Below are 16,722 nucleotides of genomic sequence, written 5' to 3'. Positions count from 1 at the left end.
TCTATTTTTCCAGAACCCCAGCCCTGGCCAACATTGCAGCCTTCCATCCTTTCTTCCTTCTAATTTTCCTTCTTAGTCCGCACCACAGAAGCTCCCCCACCACTCCTGCCTTGATTTTGCCCTCTCTTCTACTGGGGATTGAACCTAGGAACGCTGTACCACTGAGCTTCATCCCCAGCCCTTTCTGATTTTGAGACAGGGTCTCACTAAGCTGGCCTCAAACTTGTGATCTTCTTCCATCAGCCTCCTGAGTCACTGGGATTATAGATGTACACCACTGTGCCTGGTGCCCCTGGGGAACGTTGTAAAACCCATAAGACCTCATCACAACACTACCCAGAGCCTTTCCCTGGCTCATCAGTGAAACAGGACAAAGCCCACATGTCTTAATCAGATCCACCCTAGGCCCAATGAGGGCTATAAGTGCTGATATAAGATCAACTCCCTCCAGAGGCAAACTCTCATCAAGTGTACCTTAGCCTTGCACTTGAGACACCCCTTAAATGACCAGGCACACCTGAGCCACTAACACAAAGCTGGGCTTCATCCGCACATGCTGGGCTGTATATAGGGAGATCAACTTCAAGTGTTCTAGGCTGACAGGGATCATAGGACTCATGTGGCAAGAGATGATACATTCATCCAGGAAACCTTTTGTTAAGTACCTATTGAATGTCAGGCCCACTTGCTGGGTGCTGGTAGGAACATCCTGCCCTCAAAGTAGCCTGGCTCCACTGGGGTTTCAGAACTGTTAAAGAGTCTGCTCACCTCTAGGGAGGTTCTACTCCAAGCCAGACACCCATGGGCCTCTGATTATGCTCCCCTCCCCCAACTTTATTATGAAATGGGTCATGAAAATTGAAGAAGTTTCAGTTTTCACTGAATACCCATATACCTACCACAGATTTAATAATTCATATTTTGTTGTATTTTCTGTCTGTATCTTCTTATCCATTCATCCCTCTATCCACCCATTTCCTTATTTTTGGTCTGAGGTCAAAATGAGTCAGTCAAAACCCTCATATCCCTAGAAGGAAACCAGCCAACTTAACCTGTTGCAACTCCACACAGGGGAGTCTTGTCTCCATGAGTTCACACTTAGCCTGGAACTCAGTTACAAATGGGATGTAGACTCCAGGGTTTTCCCATGACAGCCCCAGTACCTGGAAGTGTCAGAGATTTGTTTGCTATCACCCTTCTAGCTACAACCTCAGTCCAGGGTTTGCTAGTTACCAAGGATTCAGCTTATATTTAATAAGAATATGGAGTTCAGAGTCATACACATGAGGGTTTGTGTCCCACTCCATCTCATGCTGGTGGGAGAGTCACCATCTGACTCCTGTTCCAAATGGATGAGGAATCCCTTAGAGGATGTCTTTTAGGATTAGCAACCCCCAGAACCTCCTTCCTTAGTCTTCCCCAGGAAAGCTGGCCACAGCTGACCATTCCCTCCTCCACTCAGAACACTCCTGGATTCTGAGCAGCCTTCTCTGAAAGCCTAGTCTCCTGATAGCTATGGGAGGCTTCCCTGGTCCTGGCCACCAGGTTGACACTACAGATCTGGTTTCACCATATGTCCTTGTACCCGTGCCCAATGCTTGTGGTGCTTCAGGCAGCCAATCAGAGGCCAGGCTTTGGGAGGTGGAGGTGAGAACCTCACACCTGGGGGTCTCTCTGATAAGTCCAGGCCTGGGTCAGGGGACCTTGGCCTAAATAGAGCATGGGAGTGAGCTGAGCCTGCACAGCTGGCCTGGTCTCAGGCCTAGGACTTTGGCCCAAGGACAAAGATACCCATAAATAAAGCCGGGTCCAGTTCTCAACCTCACACCTACCATGATGCGACTGCTCAGGCTGACCCTAGGCTTGATCCTCTTTGGCTTCTCCTGGGGTAAGTGGGCCAGGAGCAGCCTTGACTGGTTGCCCAGTTTGGGGCAACCCAGATTCCCAGCACCAGTCCAGGAACCAGGCTAGATAGAAGGGAAGTAGATGAACAGGTATGCAAAGGAAAAAGAATGGACCAGGGCAAAGGAGCAGGAAGGGGCCTGCAGGGTCAGAAGTGGGAAAGAATAGGATGGAGCTGGTCTCACAAATGGGACAGGAGCTTGGAGGGCTTAGGAAGCTGAGCTGTGAAAGTTGGGTGTGTAGTTTAGAAAGAGTCCACAAGTTGCATGAGGGGTATGAACTGTTTAGGCCTGGATGGGTAGAGGGCCAGGAAGGAGACTACACCAGAGGTCAGGGAGAAAAAGAGCCTGGGCTGGAGGACAGGGGTGAGTTGGAGAACAGGAGGGACTAAGTTGAAGAGATGTGGGAGAATAGAGATTGATTGGATGGAGGGTAAACCACAATAGCTTTGGAGGCCCAGAAAATGCTGATGGGGGAAGAAGGGCTAGTGACAATTCCTTTTGATTTGGATCTCTCTGGGGCACACATCCTGGGGACATCCAGGGGAAGCAGGTGGGGAGAGGTGGGCTGGGGTGTTGATTCTCACCAACCGGATGGTCAGGCTGTGGAGTTCCTGCCATTAAACCATCACTGAGTTTCAGCCAGAGGATTGTCAACGGGGAGAATGCTGTGCCAGGCTCCTGGCCCTGGCAGGTTTCCCTGCAGGTATACATACCCTGAGGGTGGGGTAGGGTCCTGAGTGCTTCATGCCTACATATAATCTGAGTTCACCTCCAACTCTGACCCCTGACTCCAGGATGGCAGTGGCTTCCACTTCTGTGGTGGCTCTCTCATCAACCAGTACTGGGTGGTCACTGCTGCCCACTGCAATGTCAGGTGAGTACTTGTACTCCACCTGCTCTGCCCACTTGGCTGCCCCTCTCTTGCTCTGCCCTCCCAGCGTATGCCCAACCAATCTCTTACTGCAGTCCTGGGCGCCACTTTGCTGTCCTGGGTGAGTACGACCGATCGTCTAACACCGAGCCTGTGCAGGTACTATCCATCTCAAAGGTAAGTGCCTGGCTGCATGCATGGGAAGGAAGAATGGGTCACAGGTGGGTTCCTCTGGGAAAGAATTCAGGCATGTCCTGGCCTATCCATCTCAGCACCATTGATGGGTACCTGTGCCCATCCCAGCCCTACATGGCCCCTTCCTGCTCCACAGGCTATTACACACCCAAGCTGGAACCCCACCACTCTGAACAATGACCTGACGCTCTTGAAGCTCGCCTCACCAGCACGATACACAACCTACATCTCACCAGTCTGCCTGGCTTCCTCAAATGAGGCACTGCCTCAAGGCCTCACATGTGTCACCACTGGCTGGGGACGCCTCAGTGGCGTGGGTAGGAACCTGGGCCCTGAACAGGAGGAGAGGGAGGTATCTTGGACCAACCTGACCATCCCTTCCTGGCCCACAGGCAATGTGACACCAGCACGTCTGCAGCAGGTGGTTCTACCTCTAGTCACCGTGAATCAATGCCGGCAGTACTGGGGCTCACGTATCACTGACTCCATGATCTGTGCAGGTGCCTCAGGTGCCTCTTCATGCCAGGTGAGCACAAGCACTCTGTCCTTTGCATTGTTCCACAGCATACCTCCCCAACCTGTCATACTGACTTCTCTTCTCTCTCAGGGTGACTCTGGAGGCCCTCTTGTTTGCCAGAAGGGGAACACATGGGTGCTTATTGGTGTTGTCTCCTGGGGCACCAATAATTGTGATGTGCAAGCACCTGCCATGTACACTCGAGTTAGCAAGTTCAACACTTGGATCAATCAGGTCATAGCCTACAACTGAGCCTACCACAGGCTCCCTCCCCATTTCAATCCAATAAAAGACTCTAGTCTCTGTCCTCTTGTCTGTCCTCCTGGCACAGGGAAAAGGAGAAGCTTTTTAGTTCTATCCCCACCTTTCTGACACAGAAAGGTCTAGAGTAAAGATCTTTCTACAGTATCCAGCCCAGGCTGGGGCCCTCATCCCTCCTCCTCTGGGGCAACCCCTTGGTTCCACAGTACACAGGGATTTTAGAATGAATGGGCAGCCTTCCTTGGGGAGGGCAGCCTGTTTATTGAATACAGAGGATACATTTACAAACTGAGTACACAAAATAAATAACTGCACATTCTCCATCCACGGTCCATGGCATAAAGGCCTATCAAAGGTTCAAAACTCCAAACTCCATCTATCCTACCCTCAGGCCTACCCTGGGCAAGAGGGGGAAAAAATCCTCAGGGATTCAGGCCCCCAGAAACACTTATGGAACTGGGAAAATTTGTGAAGCCCTTGGGCTTGAGCTTTCCACTGCCTTCTGCCCAGAGGGCAGTCAGAACAGAAGACAGGGGTGTGTAAGGCACAGTTGACTTGGCACAGAGTGGTCTCTTTGGTTTTCCTCTGGAAACAGCACGTGCAGAGAGAGGAGGGCCTGGCCCAAGGCTGCCCAAAGGGAGGAGCTGAGTAGGGGTCAAATGTTCCCTGCTGGCAGGGGCTCTAACTAAGGCCAAAGCTGGCCCCTGGCCCTTTCTGCCCACTGAAAGCAGCTGTGGAGGAAGAAGGTTTGGGTTCCAGCCTGGTTTGTGTTGGTGTAGACATCATGACAGCCATGGGGACAGTTCTGGCTCAGGCCTCTAAAAAAGAAGCCCCGCCAACCCCACCCACTTCCCACAAGGGTTCCCTCCAGCCTGAGACTCAGCAGGCCCCAGACTGGAAGGTTAATGCTGTAAAAGGAAGCTGACAAAGGGTGGGTGGGGCAAGGCCAGCTCTCACAGCAAGATCAGTCATAACCCTAGGCACCCAGGGTTCAGAAGCAGGTCACACAGTATGGCTAAGTTCCAGGGAGAAGCTGAGCAGAAGGGGAGTTGAGCAGCCCACGACCCTCTCTCAATGTAGCAGTTCCTTCCTTTCCACTTTCTTTTAGAGGACTTTGGTTATCTATGCAAGATGGGTGTGCATTCATCACCCAGAGGCTGCCCATACCCAGACTAGACACCAGATGGCGCCTTCATGAAGCTGCAGAGGAGGGTACAGTGACACCTGAAGGGAAGAAGCAATGGATAATACCAAATTATTAGAAATTAGAGATGGCCATGGGAACCTAAGGGAGAACCATCTGCCTTGGCCCAGGTGCCCCCATCCCCTGGGTAGCAGCAGTGGGGCTCCCTTTAAACCCCAACAGTTGGGAAGGAGGCACCTGGGGAATGAAATAGACATCTAAGGGGGAGAGAGAGGCAATAGTGAGTGCTGCAAAAAAGGCACTGAGTATATTGGGGAGGACCCCACTCAAGCTGGCCATCAGCAATGGCTAAGGTCCATTCCATGGCCCTACCACAAGAGGTCCTGGAAGACTTGGGTTAGAAGGGGTCCCTGGTGGCACCATGAAGGAAGATCTTGGCTGGGAGGTAGAGGCTGCTTGGGTCCAATCAAGGAGATTTACAGTCTAGCTAAGGCCAAAGCCAGGCCTCCCACTGGAGCATAATCTTTTTATCTTTTTTTTTTTTTTTTTTGGTACTGGGGTTTGAACCCAGGGCACTCAACCACTGAGCCACATCCCCAACCTTTTTTTATATTTTGAGACAGGTTCTCACTGAGTCGTTTAGGGCCTTGTTAAGTTGCTAAGGCTGGCTCTGAACTCATGTTCCTTCTGCTTCAACCTCCCGAGTCACTGGAGCATAATCTGAAGGTCAGAATGGCATGGAATGTGGAGAGCTAGGAAGGAAGGTTCTGTGGCAAAACGGGGGGTGCCCAAAGTAACTACTCCAAAGGGTCCTGGACCATAGGACACCCTTCACTCTCAGGACTGCAGGACCCTTCAGTTGGGAAAGATCCAAAGAATGAGGAAGACAGTGAAGGCCAGGTCCTGTCCCTTTCCCCAAGTCACAAAGCAGCTACCCACCAAAAAGGGTATCAGTGCCAGGCCAGGCTCCCATTTCAGGGGAGTCATGACCCTCCTGGGCTACCTCGACTCCATCACACCAGGCCCAGGCCCATGATAAGTTCAGGGGCTGTTAAAGGCACAGAGAAAGGGCCAGGGCCAGACATTCTCTATATACCACTAACCATGTGGCCTGTCTTCACAGAGGATGTCAGGCCCAGAGGGCACAGCTGAGCCCAGCCAGTCTGGGACCATGTCATATCTGTGCCACAGCTGGTGGCTCAGCCATTGTATTGTTGCTGATAGCGGAGGTTGAGCTCTCGAAGCTCCCGCTCCCGCACACGGCGTGACTTGTTGGAACGTGTGGAGCGGCTGGAACGGGTGGACTGGGCCGACTTGGTGCTCTGGCAGCGTGAGGAAGCACGCTTGAGGAGGTTCTGGGAGATGGAGCGGTGCAGATTCTTCATGGATGAAGAGGCTGCCATGCTCACCACCCATGGGTGCCTCAGGGCCTGTAGTGCAGTCATACGGGCTCCAGGGTCCACTGTCAGCAGGCGGTCAATGAAGTCCTTGGCCAGATTGGATACACTGGGCCAGGGCTAGAAGCCAAGGATAAGCATTAGAATTAGAGTACCCAACACTGCCCTCCCATCTGGATGATGCTGCCACCACAACACTGGGACCTGCCCAGAGGCCTTGCACTTCCTAGGGAGAGGCAATGCTTCATCCTCCCAAGTAGTATTCTGGGCCTCTCCTACCCACCCAACACTGACCTAGGCTTCTGAGTGGAGCTAACCTCTGGATCATGAGAAGTCTTGACAGAGGAAAAGGACCCATTCTTTTTCCCAGAGAACATCTCTAAGTGCTATGAACCCAAAGCCTGGCTCAGGGAGGTGACCCCTGACAAGACCCTCAACCTACCCCAGGACCACCATAATCAGGGAAAATTTCAGACAGAACAACCCAAACATTTCTACCACATCTTTAGACAAGACTTAAACTCCAACCTGGATGGTCAAAACAGATCATTTATAGGGGAGCTTCCTGGTACCTTTAAGTACCTGAGTCCTACCTCCTTTCAACTGCCAAAGCATTCCTTTAGCCTTGGGGTAAAAAAGGAAAATCAAAACATCTAGATTTCTCAGTCAGCTGACAGGAGCTCTTAAAGCCAGACACCCAGGGGTACTCTCTAGTTTGCGTGACTTCTCTGAGGCATGAAGGGCTCCTATGCACCAGCCTCCTAATGTTATGTTCTGTCCAAAGGGAGGAACTCCACAAAGACTGCTTTGCTACACACACCACACACTGGGCACCTGTTCATCTCAGGGCTATACACCAAGCACCTGTCCACCTCAGGGCCACCTGCCTGGCTTGTCTTCAATTGGCTGAGTCTTAGATTCTCAGTATGATATCCTTAGGTTCTCAGATACTCTGTGAGCCCTCAGTGCTTATGGCTGTAGTTCTAGCTATAACTTGAAGACTGTGAATTAAAGTTTATTATTCCCATTAGATGGTGCTGAGCCCTAGTGCTTGGCACAGTGCATACAGGAGGCACACAGTAGGTACAGGCTTAGTGAGCTAACCACCCTTACATACTGACTGATGTGTGCCCTCGGCTGAAGCTGCTTCCAAGCCATGGGGTTCAGGTGGTAGAGCCCATATGTCCTGGGTCCCTTCTGGAGGGTAGGCTGAGTCCTTGCTCTCCTAGGAGCACACCTGGCATGGGCTCTGATGCTCCTCAAGGGATGGGTGGCTAAGCCCTTAGGACCTTTCCTGATCCTACTGCAGAGTCTCTGCTGGGATGCCAGAGGCACCATAACTTTCCTTCCTGTCACTGAAGTCTGCCTGTTCCACCCCATGGCACCCTTCATCTTGGAGAAGCCCTGAACATGCTCTCCAGGGAACTCAGGGAAATCTGTGGAAGCCCACTTTTGGGCTCATTTGTGTTTGAGGGCCAGCCCAGCCCTTTCTGACAGGTCCCAGTGCTCCTCATTTTTGAACATAACCATTTAGCAGACAGTCATACCCATTGACTACTGACACCCCTAGTCTGGCCCCCTGGACCTCTTGTACTATTATTATCCCTTTCCCACTGCTGGACAGGGGCAAGGAAAAGACACCATTTATCTGGAATTCTGTGGAAGGGCTGAGCTGCTTGCAGCTGTTGTCCTCACCTGCCTTTTGGAAGGCAAATATCTAATTTTCTTGAGCTGAACTGGAAGTGACAGGGAAATCACAATGCCAAACAGTCACCTAACAGGGCTGTCCTCACCATCAGGACAGCTTTCTAGTGATTCTGGTAGAAAAGTCATGGCCTCAAGGACATATAGCCATAGAAGGACCAGAGAGATACCTTGCTGTCTGACTGCAACAGATGGTTGCCACAAAAGCTTTTGGCTTACAGCTCAAGAAAGTCCCACTGATTGTTACTACTACCTGAACACAAGGAGCCACTGCTATGGGCCAACTAATTCAGACCACAGACACTCACTGCAGCCCCTGTCACTCACTTAAGAGATGGAAAGCAGTGGGCTTAATGCCCCATATTGCCCTACCAGCCTTTTATGGTGTCCAAGAAAATAACTTGCTGGGGAACACATAGCAGCCTAGCCTGGCCTGTAAAGGGAACATCCACAGGATAGGGCTGGCAGCTTAGACTAGTCCAAACAGGGCTAAGACACAGCCTCTGCCCCTGTCCTGTGGTCCAACCTGGATGGAAAGGCAACTCTACAGAACAGTGGTAAAGCTGGACTCACAAGCCAAGAATCTGAACATGGATGGACCAGAGGCTTCCCTATTTCCCATCTGTAGACCACCAAACCATGGAATCCTGTGGCTTTGAACCAGTCCAGTGCAGTTTTAGAAGGGTCTCTCACTAGACCTGCCCCATGGGCTTAAGCATCTCCATCTCCAAAGTGGCACAGGCTCACCCCAGGCATCTACCCCTGCTGCTAGTCAGGCAGCCAGCCTGTTAGTGCCAAAGCGAGCCAAATTGATCCACCTATCCTGTTCCCCCAGACTCTCGCCTCATCAATTACTGTGTACGTGCAGCTGTACACAGAATGCTGATGGACTCATTTGTGTTTGAGGGCCAGCCCAGCCCTTTCTGACAGGTCCCAGTGCTCCTCATTTTTGAAGAGCTGGGAGTGGCTGTACTGGGGGAAGGGGGAAGATCCTCCAAGCCAATGATTCAAGTCATCCTGACCAATGACCACCAGACTACCCCTCATTCACTCAAGAACATGCAGAGCGTAATCAAGCAGGCTGAACACAGGGAGGTAGTCCCCATCCTGCCTGCTGACACTGACGTAACTGGGGGCTTAGGTTGACCTCCAGAATAATGCCCCTGGAAGCCTTGTTGAGACCTCAAACAAGGCTCAGAAAGGAAAAATAAGGGGCTGGGGATGTGGTTCAAGTGGTAGCGCGCTCGCCTGGCGTGCGTGCGGCCCGGGTTCGACACTCAGCACCACATATCCGCCGAAACTAAAAAATAAATATTAAAAAAAAATTAAAAAAAAAAAAAAAGAAAGGAAAAATAAGGCCTTCCACACTCACCCACAGCCACGCTCTGCCTCAAGTCCAATCCAATACCTTCTAAGAAAGAATTCAATACCCTTAGCCCAACTACCTGCTCCCCCAACATGCTCAGGCCTCTGGAGCCTAGGTGTCTTTCAGCCTATGATTGACTGATTAGGAAGAATTCTGGGCATGAGAAGATGGAAAATAATAAACAGTTATGTTCTCTAGTTTCCACAACTCTGCTTCCTCTGGGTGAAAGACAGAACTTTGAGCTTAATATATATACTTGGGGCCAGACCAGGACATAATAAATGTAGGTGTCAGGTGCCTGATAGATGGGACAAGCCACAAGTATCACTTGGTCAGCCTCCCAGAGGCTTCTACCTATTTCTGGACTCACATGGAACATTGGGCCTGGTAGGAAATGATAAGAGGGGGGCTGGGGATGTGGCTCAAGCAGTAGCGTGCTCGCCTGGCATGCGTGCGGCCCGGGTTCGATCCTCAGCACCACATACAAACAAAGATGTTGTGTCCACCAAAAACTAAAAAAAAATATTAAAAAAATTCTCTCTCTCTCTCTCTCCTCTCTCACTCTCTCTTTTAAAAAAATAAATAAATAAAATAAAACAACAGAAGTTTATTTAAAAAAAAAAAATGGGCTGGGGATGTGGCTCAAGTGGTAGCGCGCTTGCCTGACATGCGTGCGGCCCGGGTTCGATCCTCAGCACCACATACAAACAAAGATGTTGTATCCGCCGAGAACTAGAAAATAAATATTAAAAAAAAAATTCTCTCTCTCTCTCTCTCCTCTCTCACTCTCTCTTTAAAAAAAAAGAAAAAAGAAAAAGAAATGATAAGAGGTTGGTTGGAGTCAGGACAATGGCACACACCTATAATTCCAGGTACTTGGAAGGCCAAGGCAGGAAGATGACAAGGCCAGCCTAAACAACTTAGTGAGACCCTCAAAATAAAAAGGGCTGGGGATGTAGCTCAGTGGAAGAGTACCCTGGGTTCTATCACCAATACCACTAATTAAAAAAAGAGAGAAAGAAAAAAAGTTGGTTGGCTTTGCTTCCAAACATTCTGACCTCTGTCTACTCTGGATTCAGAAGACAGCTTCAATACCTGGGGTGCCAGTCTATACTCTCCACAAGTCTCTGGAGTTGTATGGGTAAGTGGTTTAGACCTGTGGAGAGGTCTCCACTCTATTAAGCCACTGCCTTTCTCCTGAGACCAGTCCCCAAGGAGGCTTGCCCCTTTCAATTGGGATACCTACTCTGAGGAACCAATTGCAGAAAAGAGGAGGGACTGTCCATGAATAATTCTTCACCAACTTAACCTCCTTCCCCCACTTCTGCTGGGTCAAAGTCACTCTTCAATAGTGGAGCTCAGGGTAGTGCATGCCTTTAATCCCAACAGCTAGGGAGGCTGAGGCAGGAAGATTGCAAGGTCAAGGCCAGCCTCAGCAACTTAGTGAGGTCCTAAGCAACTCAGTGAGACCCTGTATCAAAATAAAATACAGAAAGAGGCTGGGGAATGTGGCTCAGGAACTATGTGCCCCTGGGTTCAATACCCAGTACCACACACACACACACACACACACACAAAAATTGTGGAGCCCAACTCTTTCTTTGGAAGAGAGGCCCTAAAGCAGAAAGACAGACAGGAATTCTGCTCTACCTAAGAGGACTTGCCTTTTTCCTCCCTATCCCTTCCACTTGCTCTAGTTCTGATGTCACAAGGGCCTAGCAAAAACATTTCCCAAGGAAGCCTGGCATGATGGCACATGCCTGTAATCCCAATGACTTAGGAGGCTAAGGCAGGAGGATGGCGGGTTCGAAGCCAGTCTCAGCAATTTAGCAAGGCTATAAACAATCTAGTGAGACCGTGTCTCAAATTAAAAAAATTAAAAAGAGGGGGAGTGGCCTGGATATGTAGCTGAGTGGCAGAGCACTTGGCTAGCACAAGCCAGGCCCTATGTTTGATGATGATGATGGAAGAGGAGGAAGAGGAGGAGGAAGAGGAGGAAGAGGAGGAAGAGGAGGAGGAGGAGGAGGAGACAACAATGACTGCAAATCAGCAACCAGTATTTTAATTCTATCTTCTCTGGGTGACCTTAGAGAAATCATAACTTCCTCAGTTTTAACATGAAGGGACTATATGCAATGAATCTAAGTCTCTTCCAGTTTCTAATGTCCTAGGTTCTAAGAACACAGTCCCCCATCATTTTTCCTCTCTTGACTGCATGCAAGGCACACAGCATACCATCTGACATTCCAGCTAACCTCCTGACTCTTATGGGTTCTTTATCCAATCCATGATTCTGGGAAGGCTTTCAGGCAGAGAAGGCAGCCCCACCAAAGAGCTGCTGGGAGAAGGAGGGGAGGAATGACTCGAGGCTTTGCTACCATGACTCAGTTCTTCCCTCAGCTTTGTCTCAAGATGTATTTTTATATTTTCAGACCCTGTACTGCCACCCTCAAAGGCCTCCTTTCTGTACTTACGTGGGCCTAAATGAGAGCAGTGAAAAGGGCACAGAGGAAATTCTGGGAAACAGAGTTTCAGATTTACTAAGGAGAGCAGAACTCTTGAGTGTTATAACAAGAACAGCACACTCTGAAGCTGCCCACAAGAAGAAATGTTTAACCCCTTTAACAGTGAATAACCCCTTCAACAGGGTTAGACAGGGTGGCACTGAAGCCAACATTCCTTCTTCTGGTCAACATACCCATTGTCCTGGTGCCTGGGATTCCAGACCAGGCAGATCTATTACCCTGGGCTAAGGCAGGTGCCAGAGAAGGGGAGGGTAGCAAAAAAGAGAAGGATGTGGGTGGAGAATCTGAAGGGGAGAAATAGAAGGAAGATAATGGAGTTTTTAAAAGAGGCAGGGCAACTAGACACAATGGTACATACCTCCCTTTTGATACTCTATTTCAAAATTTAAAAAAATAATAAATTAAAAAGGGCTGGAATTATAGCTCAGTCACAGAGCTCCCCTGGGCTCAATCCCAGGATGGTAAGTAATATAAACAAACAAACAAATAAATAACCAAGCAAGCAGGACTGTGGGTATAGCTTAGAGGTAGAATGCTTCCCTAGCATGTACAAGGCTTTGGGTTTAATCCTCATACCAAAACAAACAAACAAAAATCCCAAAGTAAAAACACAAAAATGAGAAATGGCATGACAACTTAAAGGTTAAGTAAATCTGAGCTCTAAAACTTGAGATAAATAACAAAATGTAATCTTATACCTCAATCTATTCATGCTCAGAGCTCATGAAGTGAAGGGAGGGACAGGAGGAAGACAGGGTATGACTCAAGAATCAAGCTGGGCATGATAACACATCCTAGTTACTCAGGAGGCTAAGGCAGGAAGATCGCAAGTTAGAGACTAGCCTTCCTTGATAAGTTGCAATGACCCATCTCAAAATAAGAAATAAAATAAATAAAATAAAAAGGGCTGGGGAATAGTTCAGTGGTAGAGTACCCTTGGGTGGTAGAGTACCCCTGGGTTCAATCCCAGTACTGTGCAAAAAAAAAAAAAAGTTGAGAAGGATTGCTTTTTTTTTTTTTTTTTTAAAGAGAGAGTGAGAGAGGAGGGAGAGAGAGATAGAGAGAGAATTTTTTTAATATTTATTTTTTAGTTCTCGGCAGACACAACATCTTTGTTGGTATGTGGTGCTGAGGATCGAACCCGGGCCGCACGCATGCCAGGCGAGCGTGCTACCGCTTGAGCCACATTCCCAGCCCAGGATTGCTTTTTTCCTCACTTTAGAGTCAGGAGGGTATCAACAGCTGTGCCAGCAACCTATCAATGTCTTTTAATGATGTCATAGAAGATTCTGGGTCTAGGAGACTGCTAAATGGTGATCTCCACTCAAGGTTTCTGCTGAAGACAAAAGGTTTCCAAGGCCCAACCTGGTTCTTTGTTTTTTTAATTCTTACTCATTCATTCATTCATTCATTCATTCATTCATTCAGTACTGGGGATCAAATTCAGGGAGTGTTTTACCACTAAGCTACATCCCCAGCCCTATTTATCATTTTTTTTTAAATTTTTTAATATTTATTTTTAGTTTTTGGCGGACACAACATCTTTGTTTGTATGTGGTGCTGAGGATCGAACACGGGCCGCACGCATGCCAGGCGAGCGCGCTACCGCTTGAGCCACATCCCCAGCCCCAGCCCTATTTATCTTGAGACAGGGTTTCATTAAGTTGCTGAGGTTGGCCTCGATCTTGAGATGCTCCTGCTTCAGCATCCTAAGTTGCTGGCATTACAAGCTTGTGCTACCATGTCCAGAATCATTTTTTTGTTTTTAAACTTCTTCCCATTCTAATTTCTGAGGCAGTGTGGAACCCTAGTGGCAATCAGCATCTCACCCACATGTGGTCTCTGTCCCTAGAGGTCTGTGTCAGAAGAACCCTGCACATTCAGGACTCAGTTCAGGGTTGGCACCTGATTAACACAGGATAGCAGTATGTGTGAAGAGATAAGTGACTTAGCCTTCTGTTCCAAGCCAGTTATGATACACTGGAGTGGAGCTCAGTTATGGGCACAATACACATACTGAGAAACAGACAAACCGAGACACATCAGGTATGAAAAGGGGTGACCTTGTATGACGGGAGTACTGACAGGAAGGAGAGCCTGGAGAGGCAAGCTGGTGGAGATGGTTGCACCAGTTACTATTAACCATTTCATCTGATAAAGAGACTTACCTCTCATCTCAGTGGTGGCAGAGGAAACAAGTGTGGGAGGCCATGAGTAAATCTGAAGAGGTCAGAATGTGGGAAATACAGCAGCCTGGCAGCTCCTAGAGGAATTCAAAGGCTTGGAAATGACAGAGCCTGTGAGTGGCAGGGCTATCCAGGTGGAGATAAACAATAAGAAGAGGAGGAAGGGGACAGCTGGCACACAAGTATGATGTCCCCTTGAGGGCTGGGAGTGAAAAGCAGCCATGATCAAAAGTGGCTCGGACTTGGGCTGTTGAGCTGCTAGAGATGGTCAGAGCAAGGCCTTTCTGTAGGAAGGGCTAAATGTGGCAGCATGGGAGGATGGTGTCTGGTTCTGCCACCACAGGGAAGGTACTGCTCTCTTGGGGAGTATGTCTCCAAGGCAGCAGAGACAGAAGAATGCCTAGAGGATAAGACTCCAGCTAACTCCTGTCACCTAGAGAGCACCAGTATATGCTACATCCTTTGCATCTCATTTTGTCTTCAACAGCTCAGTGTTAAAGAGTCATTTTAAGCCAAATGGGATGGCATACACCTGTAAACTCAGCTACACAGAAGGCTGAGACTGGATAACTGCAAGTTTGAGGCCACTCTGGGCAACTTAGCAAGACCATCTCAAAATGAAAAAATAAAAACAAAAAAAGTTTGCCTGTATATACACTTTGTAACAACCAAAGGTATGAAAAATTGTGCTCTATATGTGTAATAAGAATTGTAATGCATTCCACTATCATATATAAATTTTTTAAAAAAGAGCTTCCCTGAGTTCAATTCCTAATACTGTTAAAAAAAGAAGAAGAAGAAGAAGTAAGGCTAAGGTTGTAGCTCAGTGGTAGAGCACTTGCCTCCTGTGTGTGATGCACTGGGTTTGATCCTCAGCACCAAATCAAAATAAATATATTTTTTTAAAAAAAGCAATTTTAAGAAGTGGAAGCTAGATATGGTGGCCTATGCCTATAATCTCAGATGTCAGGAGGCTGAGGCAGGAGGACTGCAAGTTCAAGGGTAGCCCTGGCAACTTAGCAAGACCCTGTCTTAAAAAAATAAAAAGAGCTGGGGGCTGGATTTGGGGTTGTAGCTCAATGGTGGAGCACTTGCCTAGCATGTGTGAGGCACTGGGTTCGATTCTCAGCATCACATATAAATAAATAAAGGTATGCTGACAACTAAAAAATATTTTTAAAAAAACTGAGGGTTTAGTTCAGTGGTAAAGTGCACCTGAATTCAATCCCCAATATTAAAAAAAAAAAAAAAAGAAAGAAAGAAAAAAAGAAAAGGAGGAGGAGGAGGGGGAGGAGGGAATCTAGCTATTTGGGAGGCTAAGACAGGAAGATCACTTGAGCCCAGGAGTTGGGGGCAACATATCCTGTCTCTTAAAAAGAAATAAAAAGTAGGGAAGAGTAAGGTAAACAGAGGGGTCAGGAAAGAGCTGAGATGGGAAAAGTAAATATCAGCTCTGGCCTCAGGCACTCATCCTACTGCAGGGCAGGACAATCAGAACTAATGGTGGAAACCCAATTTACTGTCCCTCAAGTACCCTCATTCTAAGGGAATGGATAGCCAGGCGGCAGCCCAGAGATCCCACCCTGGAAGGCCACCTCCCATCATCCCTTTATCCCCCAGATAGTGGCAGAGTGGGCTTCCTCTCCCACCAACCTTGTCACCTGCTCAGCAACACTCACTCTCCTGAACAAAACTCTGTAAAAGTTGTGCCCAAACCCACCTATTCCTGGTGTAGTCACCTGGGCTCACCCACAGCTCAGAGCCTGCCCAAGCAGAGGAGGGTGTCAATTCAGGCTGCTAAAAGCAACAGACAGCAGAGCTGCTGATGGCATCACTCTGCCATCAAACCTCCAAGAGCCTCTTCATGCATCCTGCCTCTAGAAATAGAACGCTTGACAAAAGCAATGACATCAGGCCAAGGATGTCACATTTCATGTCAAGTGAAGTACAGCAGCTTTGTGTGAGAGGACCCTAACAGTCTTCCAGTATGAGTCTACAAGTGGTGACTCATCTTCTGTGTTACTCCTTTGGAAACAGCTCCTCCAAGCTTCTGGGGCCTCCTGCAACAGGAAGCTCACCTCTCAAGGTGGCTCTGTATGTCTTCAGACGGCTCTCAACTCTACACGTCTTCCTCACATTTAGTAATATGTGTCTTTATCACATCCAATATGCCCTCTCCACTCTAGCACCTTTGGGCATTGGATGAAAACTCAGATTTCTGCTCTCAAAGTGATCTCTTTCTGCATTCCCGACTCTCTAAGAGTCTTGAATTTACACTAATAAGTGAAGAGCACACAGAGTCCTGAGGCCTTCAAATCCTTCCACCTGTGGGCATAGGCATCTCTGGCCAGCATTCCCCTAAGCACAATGCCATTGGAATCTCTAATATGTCCGAGACCAGTTCCCAGAAGAAAGTACTCCCTACTGATGAGCAACCCCATCTGCCTACCAGCAATCACATTTGGGACCTTTTCTAGGGCATCATCAACAATTGGTGTTTTCCTTAAGAGAAGGCAAAACAAAGAACCCTCCCCTCCCACATATATAACCAGTTATCACTTATAAATGTTCCAGTTTAACCCAGCAAATACTCAAACAGGTACCTATCATGTGCTAACCCTGAACAGTGGACAGCATATGTTACTGATACAC

The 16,722-nt window shown here is 48.4% G+C and overlaps 2 protein-coding genes across 2 annotated transcripts in view; one reads left to right on the top strand and one right to left on the bottom strand.

Annotated features, from left to right (window-relative positions):
• Window positions 1-21: 21 nt before the first annotated feature.
• Window positions 22-3,793, top strand: Ctrl (chymotrypsin like). Its single transcript, XM_005318337.4, has 7 exons — window positions 22-1,888; window positions 2,504-2,607; window positions 2,699-2,778; window positions 2,871-2,952; window positions 3,107-3,287; window positions 3,363-3,496; window positions 3,578-3,793. Exons 1-7 carry the CDS (start codon window positions 1,834-1,836, stop codon window positions 3,737-3,739), a joined length of 798 nt encoding a protein of 265 aa, XP_005318394.2. The 5' UTR covers window positions 22-1,833; the 3' UTR covers window positions 3,740-3,793.
• A 171-nt stretch (window positions 3,794-3,964) lies between these two features.
• Pskh1 (protein serine kinase H1) overlaps window positions 3,965-16,722 on the bottom strand; it is a 34,720-nt gene continuing 21,962 nt past the window's right edge. The window contains exon 3 of the mRNA XM_078032552.1: window positions 3,965-6,409. Within this exon, the coding sequence (XP_077888678.1) occupies window positions 6,092-6,409 (318 nt within the window). The 3' untranslated portion in view covers window positions 3,965-6,091. The remainder of the gene's footprint in view (window positions 6,410-16,722) is intronic.

This window comes from Ictidomys tridecemlineatus, chromosome 15 (genome assembly GCF_052094955.1).
Source record: "Ictidomys tridecemlineatus isolate mIctTri1 chromosome 15, mIctTri1.hap1, whole genome shotgun sequence".
NCBI classification, from domain to species: domain Eukaryota; kingdom Metazoa; phylum Chordata; class Mammalia; order Rodentia; family Sciuridae; genus Ictidomys; species Ictidomys tridecemlineatus.
The sequence above is the reverse complement of the archived record's forward strand: the minus strand, read 5'-3'. Positions and strand labels throughout refer to the sequence as shown.

Coding starts and splice junctions, on each gene's coding strand:
- Ctrl (XM_005318337.4), top strand. CDS start 1,834: ATGATGCGACTGCTCAGGCTGACCCTAGGCTTGATCCTCTTTGGCTTC. Junction 2,608..2,698: donor CCTGGCAGGTTTCCCTGCAG/GTATACATACCC, acceptor CCCTGACTCCAG/GATGGCAGTGGCTTCCACTT. Junction 3,288..3,362: donor GGGACGCCTCAGTGGCGTGG/GTAGGAACCTGG, acceptor CCTGGCCCACAG/GCAATGTGACACCAGCACGT.